Source organism: Lonchura striata, chromosome 22 (genome assembly GCF_046129695.1).
Source record: "Lonchura striata isolate bLonStr1 chromosome 22, bLonStr1.mat, whole genome shotgun sequence".
In the NCBI taxonomy this organism is placed as follows: Eukaryota; Metazoa; Chordata; class Aves; order Passeriformes; family Estrildidae; genus Lonchura; species Lonchura striata.
In genome coordinates this window covers 7,230,214-7,245,107 of record NC_134624.1, presented here as the reverse complement: position 1 = coordinate 7,245,107, position 14,894 = coordinate 7,230,214, and the positions used below count along the sequence as shown (strand labels likewise).

At 40.3% G+C, this 14,894-nt stretch overlaps 1 protein-coding gene across 1 annotated transcript in view; it reads left to right on the top strand.

Moving 5' to 3' along the window:
* Positions 1-3,855: 3,855 nt before the first annotated feature.
* MED27 (mediator complex subunit 27) overlaps positions 3,856-14,894 on the top strand; it is an 84,285-nt gene continuing 73,246 nt past the window's right edge. The window contains exons 1-2 of the mRNA XM_021543531.2: positions 3,856-4,069; positions 6,947-7,091. Of these exons, the coding sequence (XP_021399206.1) occupies positions 3,864-4,069; positions 6,947-7,091 (351 nt within the window). The 5' untranslated portion in view covers positions 3,856-3,863. The remainder of the gene's footprint in view (positions 4,070-6,946; positions 7,092-14,894) is intronic.

The window sequence follows — 14,894 nt, the reverse complement described above, 5'->3', positions numbered from 1 at the left end:
TGATGGGGAGAACTGAGCTGGCTGGAGCATCACAGTGTTAGCACAGGGGTCTGCCACAGCTAATTAGCCAGGCTGAGATACAGGGTTAATTAGTGTGGGCAGGATGCTGCTCTAAGGGAGCACCTCTCTGTATGACACTGAGTTGTGCCATGTGGATTTAAAGCCCCTTTGCTTTAAATGTGATTTTTTAAAATTTTTTATTTTTGGTGGGAAATCACCAGGTCCTTGAACTTCTGGTGGGGAGAATAAAAGATACCAGTTCTGCTGCTTGCTCAGGTATGGAAACCTGCCCATATCGAGCCACCCAGATAATTTTGCAGGAGCCCACTCAACAGCTGTCAGATAATAAGATTTTTGGATGTGCCGAACATCAGCTGGATTCTTGCTTTTATGTTTTATTAATGATTTTAAGGCAAGAAGATTTTTATCAGTACCTTGGAGATATCCTGGTTCCACATATTTTCTCACCATAATGCCCCCTTACAATGCACCTATAATGAAGATGAAGTGAACATACTGCCTTGGCTTGGGCAAGCTGCCAGTTAAGGAATTTTGCTTAAAAGAAACGAGCAACATCGGCACGGCAATGCCCTACAAATGAGCACACAAAATGATGCAGCCTTTTCCTTCTAGATGTGGCAGAACAGGAGGAGGAATAACAAGAGGAAAAGGAGCTCCTGCTCTCTTCTTCAGCCATTATCTGTAGGTGTTGAAGCAGTGCCTGCCTTAATTCCCCACGGAGTCAGTGGAGCTCTGAGTGCTCTGAATTGCCTGTTGTGTGTTCAGGAGGACTTGGCTCCTCATTTATGCAAGAAAAAGCAGATCCCTGGAGCAAAAAATTGTGAATGCCCTCCTTTGAGTTTCTAAGGCAAAGCTATGTGGTGCACTTTGTGCTGTAGGGTCAAGTTCCAAATGGTTCCTTATATATTTATGGGTTTGTTTTTAGGCCACAGTTTTGTCATTTTAAAAATAGTAAAACAACCGTCAAACCTTTTTTACTGTTCCAGGTAGGATGTGAAATCAGAACTACTTGCATTGGGGCACTACAATGACAGGGCTCTTGGAAATAATTAAAATAAGTGCAGTATTGACATGTAAGAATATATGGTTTAAAATAGTAACTATTAAATGGAAAAGAATAATCCATTTCCAAGTGATAACACATAAAATAAGTTACAGGCATCTGCAACGTGCATCAATAGTTTGAATTTTGTACTGGGAAGAAAAAAAATACTGTCATGCAGGAATGATCTCTCAGCAAGTATTCCCTTATAACACAATATTTTCTTGATCAATCTATTTTAGTCCAAAGAAAGGTATTTTATGTTTAAAATAACTAGCATTACAGATCCATAAACTGTTTGGGTTTGTGGTCTGGCTGAGATAGTCCTGTCCTTTCTGCCTCTGGCTGCTTTTCTTTGATTCAGTATTTTTTAGCACAAAGAACTATTCCTACCTTGTTCCTATTTACCTTACTAAGTGGGCTCAGCCCATTGCTGATTCTTTAAAGCACACTGGTGTGTATTTCACTGGCTGTGTAGGCTGAATTCCATTGCTTCAGCCTGTGTTGCTTCCAGGTTTGCTTTACCCCAGTGCTCAGATAGAGCAGCATCCCTAAGCTCAAGAGGAACCGCAGCCCTTTCATTTTCTCATTCTTCATGCTAAGTAATAGGGTTTCACTTTCCAATACCTCACATGGTGCTCTGAGAACATTTAATTGATTGGATACAATTTTCAGAATCCATCACTTGACAGAAAAGTGTCACTGAGTGGAGGGCGAAGCTTCGCTTCACTTGGCCACTGACACCTCGGCTGTTCCTTGCTGTATTCATTTCCATTTTACACATAGAAAAAGAAAGATCACCCCGGCCAAAGAATCTGTGGATTTTGCTTACTGAATTTAATTAATACCTTTATGAAAGGGGTTGTTATTTACTTTAGAAGCTGAGAAAACAAAGGACCCATCCCTGTGCTGCAGTTTACTCTGTGTGGAGTGACTATTGGCCTGTGCAGTGCTTCATTTACTTTAGCTCTATTTATTTTAGCTGCATTCTGAGGGTGAAAAGAGCTGGCAGTGGCATAGGAAACACAAGCAGCTCCTACAAAATCAAACCAGTACTGTTCAGTGCTGTGAAAGCACTCCTGAACTTTGCAGTGATTTGCAAAGGTTGGGTAACGAGGGCCTTGTTTCAGCAGTAATCACAACTGAAATATAGAAACACAGAATCACAGGCTGGTTTGGGTTAGAAAGGGCCTTAGAGGTCATCTCATATCACCCCTGCCATGGACAGGGACACCTTTCACTGCACCAGGTGGCTCCATCACTAAAACAGGAATTATAACATGGGACCTGCACATCTCCAGTCCCCCAGGACCACCAGGAGGATGGACGTGCTCTTGCCTGCATCACACTCAGTGCAGTTATTGCAGCAGGACTGGAGTCAATACTTCCCATTCCAAATGGTTTTATTTCTGGTTCTGTGCCTGGGAAACACCCTACAGATCCACAGAACATCCAAGGGAGGGAATAAACCCTACAAGCACCTCATTGTGGTCGGCCATTTCCACAAGAGGTGAAATGGAAGTGCAGGCAGTGATCGCTTCTCTCTGGTGATCAGTGACGGGACCTGAAAGAATGGAATGGAGCTGTGCCAGGGAAGGTTTAGATTGGATTTAGGAAAAGGTTCTTCCCCAGAGGATGCTGGGCACAGCCCCAGGGCTGCCAGAGCTCCAGGAGTGTTTGGAGAACAGGGGACATGGTGGGATGGTTGGAGTGTCCATGCAGGACCAGGGGCTGGGCTGGATGATCCTCGTGTCCCTTCCAGCTCAGGATATTCTGTGATTCTGTAATTTCGTCATTCCAGACATCTGGACATGGCACGGGACAATGTGGTTAAAGGGTTATGGTATTAGTACTGGGTAGATGGTTAGAATTGATGATTTACAGATTCACAGAACATTCCGAGCTGAAAGGGACACTCCAGGGTCATCAATAAATGACCCACACACGAACCCCCAGTCTTGGTGTCATTAGCGCCATGCTCTATCCAGCTGAGCTAAGCCCATGATTTCACAGGCCTCTTCCACTCCTGCCGGCTCCGTGATTGTCGACGTATGAAAAGAAGATAAAAGCTGTGAAAAATGCATATTTTATGATTGGCTTTTCACAAATGTTACAATGAATATTATATGTGTAATGTTAGAAAGTTATGCTGTATTAATTCTCTTACGTAGTGTGTTAAATGTAGTTTTAAGTTACAGCACAATGTTAAAATAGAAACTCTGCGATGTAGGATTTTATTACTAGCTCAAGGAAGAGAAGAGATAACCAAGAATTTCTTCACACAGAGATGTCAGCGAAGGGAGCCCATAAAAAGTTACTGCCTCCTTATCAGAAAAGACATTCTTCCACCTTCTCTCCATCTTTGTGTAACAAACAAGATTAAGAAGTTGACAAGAACCAAAAAGGTTCTTAATTTGCAAGGAATTTATGCATCATGTATGAGATAGATAAATATGCAACAGGCTGTTGCTTTTAAGGTTATTCCTTTGTTCACAAAAGATGTTTTCTGTGATTTAGTGTCCAAGAGCATCCAGATGTCTGTAATTCTTTGGTTTTATTGTCTTGCTATTGTCCTGACTCTAAACTTTATTACTCTAATCGTATTATTATTTTTATAACCATTTTATTATTATTAAACTTTTAAAATCTTAAAAACCAAACGATCGGCGTTTTTTTTCTCCCGCGAAGTTTTTTTTTTTTTAAAAATTCTCTTCGCGGCGATCAGCGGCCAGCCTCCCCCTCACGCGGCCGGACTACATTTCCCAGCGCGCACCGCGGCGGCGCGGCGGCGCCGGCCAAGATGGCGGACGGGGCGCTGAGCCCCGGCGTGAACCTGGAGGCGTTCTCCCAGGCCATCGCCGCCATCCAGGCGCTGCGCTCCAGCGTCACCAGGGTCTTCGACTGCCTCAAGGATGGGATGCGCAACAAGGAGACCCTGGAGGGCCGCGAGAAGGGCTTCGTGGCCGCCTTCCAGGAGAGCCTGCACTCCGTCAGCCGCGACCTGGGGTGAGCAGCCGGCCCCGGCGGGGCTGCCAGGGGAGGGGGTCCCGGGGTGGCTTGGCTCCTCTCAGTTTTCGCTCCAGGGGAAAGTTTTAGGCAAATAAATGCGAAAATGCTTCGTTTTGTTCCCCCCACCCCCCCACCCCCCACCCCAGCTCTTAACCACTTCGCGTGTCCTGCTCCAGAGTCACCAAAGGGTTAAATATGCTCATAATATTTACCTTGTTCTCGTTTTTGTTCCCACGAAGGACCTGCCGGAGGGATTGCATTGACAAGGTGAAGGTGTAAGGATGCAGGGAGATTTATCTCTATATTTGAAGTTTTTTGTTAAAAATTAAGACACTTTGTAGGTGCAGACTACTCAGTAGTATCTAAGGGGTTCAAGAATGATCATTTTATTACCAAAACTTGTCAGGCTGGAAAGTTATCCCAGGTAAGTGTAGTTTCTTAGTACCATGTGTGTTTTCTGTGAGCAGAGACACACTGCTGAGACTGAAGAGGTGGAGGAAAGTTATGGCCAGAAGAGAGATGCAGGCCCACAGTTTCATTCAGCAATTTTATGTATTTAAATTGAAAACCCTTACACTGACATACGAACTGAGTACTCCGTGTACACTTAGGGACAAGGTTTAGTGGTGGACTTGGCAATGTGAGGTTTATGGTTGGACTTAACCATCATTGTGGCAAGCACACTTCTCTCACTCTCAGGATTTTTCATAGAGTTGAACAGAGAGAAATGAAAGAGAAAACAATTTCTATTTCTGCTCCTTGTTTTTCCCATGTGGAATGTGTTTGGAGAATTGTTTGCCTGGAGTGAGTGCTTGATTGGATTCTGGTGAGGATTGATTGAGCCTGATGGCCAACCAGATTCACTGTGTCTAGACTCTCAAGAGAGGGTCACGAGTTGTGTTAAAGATAGAGTCAGAGAAAGTAGTAGGTAGTTTTAGTATCTTCCTTTTTATATAGTATATTAATGTATTTTAGCATAGTTATAATAAAGAAATCATTCAGCCTTCTGAATTGAGTTGAACATCATCATTTCTTCCCATTGGGTTTGCCTGCATTTACAATACATCATTAAGGTGTTTTCCAGCCTGACTCAACAATTGTCCACGTGGATCCCACTACTGAGTTGCTGGGTTTGGCTGTGTCCTCCTGGGAGCTATCAGCACTGTCCAGAGAGGTGTCCCCAGGTGCTTAACCACCCTTTCCCAGGACATCATCTGCTTCAGGGTCTTGTGTGTGAGAATGTCTTTCTTGTAGATTAAAAGTCCCTGCTGATTTTTAGCTGTGTTCATGGTAATGTAATTTGTTACCCACTTCTGTTGGGAAGGGTGGTGGATGACCCTTCTCATGAATGATGCTGTGGCCAGCTCTAGGAATAGGTGTTGTGTCCCTTTGGTTTTTAGTTTTCAAGTTGAGGAGGTCTCACAGTTTGCTCCGTGGAAGCTGAGCTGTTCCTTTGGTTATCCTTCTTGCCTGACTCTCGGGCCTCCTAAAGAGTAACCAGGTATAACCCCAAAATCTCATTCCCAGACAACAGGTAACAACTCAGGAGCTGAACTTGGATCCTTGTGGGTCCCTTCCAACTCAGGGTATTCCATGAACTGGCCTATTCAAATAGCAAGGGAATACTCCAAGGTGTGCTGAAGTTAATATTACCAGTGGATTTTTATGTAGTGAAAATATTGACTGGTATCTGTGTTCAGCAAATCCTTAGTTATTATGCCTAGTCACACTTGTTTTATTGTATTCTTCTGTCAAGGAGTATTAAGCAGATTTGCAAGTGTTCACAGCACCAGAGGATTGGAAAGAATGTAGGCCATGAAAACTTCAAGGAATGATGATTAATAAAGGAGGACTTTGTGTTAGTGAAGTCTGAAAATCTTTTAACTGCCAGTTCCCGGATTGTTGGGAGTTTATTTCTGTAACCTTTCTTAAATGTAAATTGAGATATTTTTGATTTTTCTTCACATAGGTTTTCATAAGCTGCCTTTTGAGTGCTGCATTTAATTTAGTGGAGGTTCTGAAGTTCAGACTTGGGTGTAGCACTGGGCAGTCAGAAGGAAAAGCACTTGATTGGTCATGTCACTTGAAAAACTGCTTTTTATATCTGTGCAAAGTAGCCAGTCTTTCTTCTACAGCTGATTAATGCAAGTTTGAAAAATTGCTTAACTTTTGTTATGATTAAGTGTTGCGTTTGACAAATGAGATATGAAGCAATGATAGATCATTTCACAGTGAGGGATTTTTTCATGGGAAAATGGTGCTTATTATGCTTCAGTTGAGTATTTTACACTACAGATCTACAAATTGCTCATGGAAATCAGAACATCCTTCCTTGTCCTGAGAACTTGGAAGGCAGATACTTGATTAGGGTAATCACGGCCTTTGCAGGATTGTCTCCAGGCTTAGGACTAGTGCCAGTTCTTGTGTATATTTATATGAGGACAGTATTAATTTGGAGTTCTCTAATGAAATGATGTGTAATCTGCTTGCTTGGTAGGTCAAAAAATTACTTCTAGTTTGCAAAAAATACTTCTAGTATTGCAGGCAGTGCTGAAGTCAGAACTTTGTGGTTTCTGAGGGGCTGCATTGCTCAGGAGATGCCCTGGGCTGTGAACAGGACCTGCCATAGTCTGACTCTTTCCAGGTTGTTTTCAAAGACTCTTGACTTGTATTTTCTCTCTGAAGAAGAGCTCCAACAGACTGCTTCAAATTGTTCGGGTAATAAGAGGGATTATGTTTTAAATCAAATCTGGGACTTATTTAAAACTCATTTAGCTACTAAAATAGAATTGGTGCATGCTGCTGTCCCTGGAGGATTGCACATCTGCGACTCCCAATTCTGACTCTAAAAAATGCCCCTCTGCTTTCTCCCAGGGAGCTGGAACGTCTGAGCAACCTCGTTGGGAAGCCCTCAGAGAACCACCCCCTGCACAACAGTGGGCTCCTGAGCCTGGACCCTGTGCAGGACAAAACCCCCCTCTACAGCCAGCTCCTCCAGGCCTACAAATGGTCAAACAAGGTAACAGAGCACATCTGTGTGATTTAGTTGTGTATTCCCATTGCATTAGCCATACAACAGGCTTCTGAGGGTTTGGGGCTGCCAAAAAGAGCTGACTTTTTTTGGAATTGAGGAGTATAATATATACCTAAATGTACTTTCAAGGATAAAATGGTGTTTTAATTAAGAGGAGACTTTTTCTGTGATACCAAGGCATGCTCTTGATCTCAAAGGGGGTATTAACTCCCAAGCATTTCCACATTTAGCATCTTATGTAGATATAAATTAAAAAGTATGTTGTGTCCTTGCATCTGGCAGCAAACACTGTAGTGGGATATTAGAACAGAGAATCAACAGCTTATGTCACCTCCAAACTATTTCTAGGGAAGAGTCCTCTAGGGAAGTTGTCATCATCAGAAATCTTGAAGCCTTTTCCCTACCATTTTCTGTCCATGGTCTCAAAAGCAGCTTTGTATTCAGCAGCTTTGACATCCCTCCTGTTTTCATATCATCTATATGGCACTGAATTTTAAGTAGTGTAAAAGAAAAAGGCAGATAATATTAATGCAGTCTTTTACATTTAAAAAAATAAATTGTTTTTGCTGAAAGAAACTTCTTTCTCAGCAGCATAATTCAGTTTCATAAACCTGTATATTGAGTATATAGGTTTGGATAGGTATGTTTCCTTTTCTACTCTGAACAATCTACTTGTGGGTCAAAAATACTCCTTTCATCTAATTTTCTTAACTAAGTAAAAGTGACATTGCAATTATTACTGGCCTCTGAGCATTGTTATGTTTCAGGTTGCCTGTTCCCATCCTGATTTTTTTTGAGCATGCCTATTACTTTTTATAGAAGTATGAAGATGAGTAACTATTTAAAAGCTTTCTTTAAAGTTATGTTTGAAATACCGTAAGCTGTTAAGAAATACAAAAGATGGATTAATTTCTGTTACAATAATTATTAGTAGTGTGTCTATAGCTTTTAGTAGTAGTGTGTCGTGTAGCTTTTAATACCCTTATGCGAGACAGCAGGAGTAAGCAGGAATAATAAATCTGAAAATATTTAGAGCATTAAAAGAAGCAGTTCCACTTTAAATTATTTATTATGATACATGAGCCAGGAAGACTTTGAGAGTACACAAATAACTTTGTAGGCAAATTCTTGTTATACAATGAGCCAACCATTCTAATATTATTCAGATTTAAGATAGGATTCTGCAATAATGTTTGTATAAATACCACAATAATATTTGTACAGTAATGGATCAGAATACAAATATATGTTCATATTTTCTAAAATCAGCAGAATTTGGCATTGAGAGAAATTTGGTATGATTGGAAAATGAGGGGCAGGAATGATTTTTAAGTGGAGATTTAGTAATTGAGAAATATTTCTTGTTTGCTTGTATTCCTTGCTGTTAGCAGCAGATTATTGGCACTGAAGAAAGAATAATTAATTTGCTACTTTCAGCAAAAGTAGAAGTAGGAAAACTTATAAACTTGTAAGGCTGTTAAGTCTTCAGGGATTTAATTACTTCTTTAGGTCATTATCAGAGTAAACTCAGGCAGTAATGAAATAGCTTTACAGAGCTGTTCTAATGTAGTTTTTTATTAACTTAGAGTGTTATGGAGCTTTGAAGAGCAATTTTTTGTAATCCTGGATTCTGATTTCAGAGACCTGGAAGTTTTAGCATGCTGTGCAGTCATATTCACAAGGAAATGTTGCAGGAGAAGAACAGTATCTTTTATTTTAGCTGTGAAACAGAAGTCAGAGACAGAGAAGAGGAGAAGAACACAGGCTAAGTTGCAGGGAATGTGTTGCCTGTGTGAGGGTGTGAGCTGCTGGCTTTACCACCACAGATCCTTCTGTTCCTGCTTAATTCTTCATTGCTAAATACACTTCTGCAATAGGAGTTATTTCATTACTACTTCTGGCTGCCTTCAGTTCTTATTATGTGTCTCCCGTTTCCAGCTGCTTCTCAGGGATGGTTTCGAAGTGATGGTCTGTCAATACACTTTAGATCTGCCTGCATTTAATTTTTAATTTGTGACCCCTTTGTGGCTTGCCTGCTTGTATTTTTGATGAGCTGAGATAAGGGCATTTTCCTCTGCCTTTGATTGTTCATGCATTACTGATGGCATGAACAGCCCCATGGCTGCCAGGGGAGGAGACTTCTGGGGCTGTGGTGCCATTCTGAAAGAACATTCACGAAATAGGAGGAAAATGAGTGCACAGACTGTGCTGCATGTCTCAATGCAGTCTGCTTGTTTTCAAGACATGAGGTGACTGTTAAAAGTCACTTTGAGGACAATAAGAAGTAAGGTTGGTAATAACTGGACTACCTATGAGAAGCAAATGAGTATTCATTATATCAAAGCATTGTCCTGTGACAGTGAGATCCTGGATTTTATAATAGCTGGTTCTTTCTATTTGCAGCTTTGTTTTGAGGTTGGATCCAGCAAATGCCTGATTTTGTTTGGTTCTTGGATGCATGGACAAGTTTTTGGTTTAAGTAGCAGTGCTGGATGTGAAATGGAGTGAAGATCATAGTCACAGACATAAATGGAAAATGCTGTGTTTGAGATGTGAGTGTTGGCATAGGGGATGAGACTTAAGCTGACACTGGCTTGTTTTGTTACCATAATTAATACCTGTAGCTGTGCTTGGTTGTGTATTTGGAGAAGACCCTCTTTCAGGTGCAGATTTACTGACCCCTTTGGCTGAGTGCTGTAGAAATGAGTTACATTTAATTGTGATTTCACAGCTACTTGCCCTGAACCCTTTTTTACTGCTCCTGTGAGTCACAGCACTGGTCCCTCCATTTCTAATTGCAAGTTTACCTGCTTCAGGAGTAAGGAGAAGTCCAGTGGGAAGAATGAAAACTTCCCTTACAGAAGTGTGTTATCTTGGCAGCGTTTGTTATTTATGAGCACCTGCTCTCCTGATATTTACTTACTGTAGTTTATCCAATAGTTTTGCAGATGGTAAAGTTGTCTGTGTAATGAAAGCAGCTGTTTGGGAACACAACAGCTTGTCAAATGCATTAATTGCATACACACACAGCTGTAAAGGAACTTTCCTTTTTCAGGTGTTTAACAGCTTTCACCAAGCCATAAGTGAAAAATACAGGAAGTTTATTTTATTGCAAGTGACAGCTAAGTGGTTTTTCTTCTTTGCTTTAACCTATTTTATGTATCAGTAGAAATCATGGAAGTGAACTATTTTGTGGCCTGTGGGGTGCATGGAGACATGCAGTAGCCATGGAACAGTATTTAGGTCTAGTTGATAAATTTCTTTTCCCCTCCCTCCTCTTCAATTTTATTTAAGAAAATAAGTTATCTTTATTACAATTGAAGTGCTGTTTCCCCAGAAGGATCCATATGTACCTTCTAATGTAATACTGAAGATACACTATTAGATAAGGTAAAAATGAGCTATCATTCTGCAAGGTTAATGCAGAGAGATTATTATGGGTAAGACAGGATGTGTGTAGATAGCAGTAGTTGTTTTTCTCATGGACTGTTAAGTCATTGCACTTGAATTCTGTGTTTAGTAGTTATGTACATCTTGGCAGTTGATTTTTTTTTATTTTGTAATATACTGCTGTGTCTGAGCAGGTGAAATCTGAGGTGACAGCAGCAGCCAGGAGGGCTCCTGGTCAGGGTGTGTCTGGACTGGTGCTGCCTGGAGCAGTCAGGACTGGGTCTGCAGAGGCTCTGCCTTACCCCTCATTCCAGCTGCCTGCTTCTTGTATTATCTTGGAATTCAAGAGGAATCACCACAGCAGAAGGCATCAGCTAAGCTTAGATTAAAGGAAGTTTTGAAAGTCACTTTCTAGATTGAAATACTTATTAAGTTTTGGGGTTTTTTTTTTTTTTTTTTTTTGTTTTTTTGGTTGGTTTTTTTTTGTTTTTTTTTTTTTTTTGTTTTTTTTTTTTTTTGTTTTTTGAGATATGATCTCAGATTTGTGGTAGATACAAGAACTCTCTTCTCTTGTTCTTCAGAATGCTTCTATGCCAAGGCCCTTGTGCCACCCTTCCCTCTTCCAAGTGCTTCTTGTTTCCTGCAGGAGATGAGACCACCAACTCATGAATATCAGCTTCGTTTACTAAGCAACTGCCTATTTCTCAATATTTGTTCTCCATACTGGTCAACAAAGAGGTTTTGTAGGGAGAGAAAATACTTGCTGGTGCTGTGATTAATCCAACATCACACTTCCCCACACATTAAATGTTCCATGAAGCTTTTGGTGGTGTGGTCATTTGATCCAGCTACGGTAAGGCTGGTGTCAGAGCAGATGCAGGTTTTTGGAACCCAGGAGTGTCAACTCATTCTTTGAGTGATATAAACTTTGGGTTTCCATCTGCAGCTTCAGTGAGGTTATTTATGGCCTGCAGTGTGTACTTGCTCATCCTTTGCCCTTGGTGAAGTGTTCCATGCCCTCGCCCTGTGGGTGCCTGAGGCAGTACCTGTTAAGGGGTTTCCACTGGAACAGAAAATAGTGTATTTTATGTCCACTGAGCAAGGAAAATGCTTTTTTGGGGCAGGTATCCCCTCTCTTGCTGGGATGCTGTTTAGTAGCTCATGCCCCACTTGAGCTTTAACCACTGTACAGGTGTTTTGCTTGTTGTTTGTTTAGATGAAGGGTGTGTGCAGAATGCATCAACTCCCAAACCAATGCTCCAGAATTGCTTTCAGCCAGTGAAGGAAGGCTGTGTTTGTTGGAGAGCAGCAACTCGGTCTGCCCTGCATTGCTGAGTGACAGCAGCATCAGCTGAGTTCACTTGCTCAAGTAAAAATAGTCTTCTGCAAATCATCTTTCCTTCTCCCCCTTCCTTTGCAGTGAAGGGCTGGTGTTCAGACCTTCAAATAATTTTATTAACAGCAGTAGAAGTGGGGAAATTGAGAGCAGTTGTAGTCTTGAACAGGTGATGTTATTTCAAATTCTTTTCCTTGACTTCTCACTGAAGTGCAGTGCTGTATCCCCTGCTGTTTTCAGAGTTGCATTTATCCATGTGCTTTACTCCAGTGCCAACTCTTCTTGAACCCATGTGTGGGGGTGTGTGAGGGGTGGTGGTATTGTTTTATCTTCATGAGATGCTGCTTACAGCACGTGATAACCATGTGTTTGGGAAGGCTGTTTTCTACTGCCTCAAGCAGAAAGCAAAAAATCACTTTTCTGAATTTGTAACTTTTTGGGGAAGTAGGATTTATATAAAATTATTTTATTTACTTCTCTATGAAAAGATTATTTTGGCAACTTGGATAAACTTTATAATATCTGTGCATTATAAGTTTTCTAAGTGAACTAAGCTGGACAGGAGTTGTCATAAATTTATTTGAAAGTAATATGCTGGGAATTACAAAATGAAAAAAATATTGTTGATCTGCATGTGGAAATAGACTAAAAATGTTTGGATTTAAATTTGTTGCTTCATAGCTTCCTCTTGTTTTTACATAAATTTAAAATTGAACTGTTAAGATTACCATTAATGAGTTAAAATTATTTTCTGTCACATGACTGAAGAGAAAAGGTATAGATAGATTTTGTTTATTAAATTATTTTGATATGTTCCCTGATAAATTATTTGTATAAATTGTGTTTATTGTAAGACACAAAAAACAAAATCAATAGAGCATGTAGAGAAAGACCAGACTTGTTACAGCTGCACTTGGTAGCTTAGTATTGATTAGACACAAATAGTGAGTTTAATGACAATAAATGACATTAAATGTTAACCATGATAGTAAAGAAGCACTGCAGAACAGGAAAAAAAATCACTTCATCTTGATTGGAAAAGGATACGTTCATTGCAAGGAACATTAATTTTGAATTTTGGGTATGCTCAAACATTGTGACTTCATTGTAGTTTTACAGTAGCATGGACAATGTAACTGGATTATTGTGTTGGCACTTCTTGGGAATTTCAGGCAGGTGGCCAAAATGTCCTTTCAGGACTTTTTTTTTGTACAAAAATGCAGCATTATTATATTGAGACATCCTGTTATGTGTTGATCCACAGATTCTGGTGGAATCTGATTTGTGAGAGCAGAATCAGAGCTTCCTAGAGGGGGCTGCATTGGGAGCTCCAGCTGTGGGCTCCTTTCTTGTGCAGATCAGCCACAGGAATTTGTATTTCTGTCCCTGGAGAAATGAATAGCACAGCCTGGTGGGTTTTGTACACTGGACACAAAATAGGAGCTGGGCCACTTGGCTTCTATTCCTGCATTTCTCACTAATTGTTGTAACCTTGAACAAGACACACTAATTTTTACTGTGCCTCATTTTTGGTGCAGATAAAAGAGGATAATATCTCTTAACCTACTTCTTGGGAGAGTTTCTAGTCTAAATGTGTCTCAAGTGCATTGGTTCTTTGACTGGAATGTTTTGTAGGTGCCAAGTATTATATAGCCAGTGACTAATGTTGTTTGCCTGGCAGTCTGGAAAAATGTCCTTTATGGGCTTTTAATTCTGTATGTTTTTGGGCAAATACCTAGTGAAATGCCCTTACTGTTCAGAATTACATTAACGTTTTTTTTTCCTGGTTTGGTTTTTTGTTTTGTTTTTTTTTTTTTTTAGTATGACTGGGAAACAGGTGGTTACCTCTGTGCTTCCAACTGCTGCAGTTATTAATTACTGTTCAGTTGTCTGCCTGGAGAATACTGACTTTTCTTATTGCAGGGTTGATTTTAGTGAGATGCCATGACAGAGATGGCAAATTCAAGTAGTGTGGAAATTATCCTTGATGTTATAATGATGGGAGGGCAAAAGCACTGGAAAAGATGTGATGAGGGAGAAAGTGCTTGTACCAAAATGTAATTTCAGTAGCCCATGTGTGCTTTACTGGAGATGGAAAAAGGTAGAACATGAAATTTTTCTTAGGGTCTTTGAGCTCTGCATTGATAGTTTAAAAAGAGAAAGTAGGTATAGTGAGAGGAGAAAATGGTGAAAACCATAAGGAAAATAGGGAAGCTTAGAACAATAGCAGCAGTAAAGGGAGAATCACCAGCTAGAGCTTGTTAGCCAGGGTTTGTTTTCCCTGGAGATCCTGCCTAAAGCAGTGTCTGGGGCATTAGGGATGGATAACATCAGTTATGTCTTCTCTTTGGAAATGCATCTTCCCTCCTCAGTTGTGAGTTCCTGGAATCTTCAGCTCTCTGTTGCTTTGCCTTTGATTTTAATGTTGGTTTCTGACAAAAGTTCAAGCCAGGGCTATTGTAACTATTTTATTGTTAGGCATAAAAGTGGTTTTGACACCTAATAATGTGACTGAAAGGAAATTAAAATTGCCAATGTGTTTTTTTCGTTGTACTGTGGAAAGTTATCATGGCAGGTGAGAATTTCCTGTATATGCTGACTTGTGCTACTAGGGAAGTTAGTTGAATTTATTTGACATTTTAGTAGACTGAGGTTGCCCTGTTAACTTCAGGAACAGAAGATTATGAGGAGTAACTTGTTGCTTGAAAAATGAGAAATAATTAGCCTTTGGTTCTGACTTATTTTTGCTGCAGCATTTGAATGTTTTATATCTATGATCCTCCCTGAGTTATCATAGTAATAATTCACACCAGGATGTTGTTGTGAAGTAAGGTTATGTGTCCAAACAGAATTGCTGTTCTTACTGAATTTTTATTTAGAATATTTTGTTTCAAGTCTGAAGCAGCCTGAGAGGAATGTTATGGTGTTTTTCTATTGTTATGCCTAGTGTTTGTTATTATTCAACAGTATTTTTCTAGGCTCTGATCAAAATAATGCTGTAAGCAGTACCAGTCTCACTTTTCCTAATTATGGGAAGTGATCTATCAATAACACACTGTTAT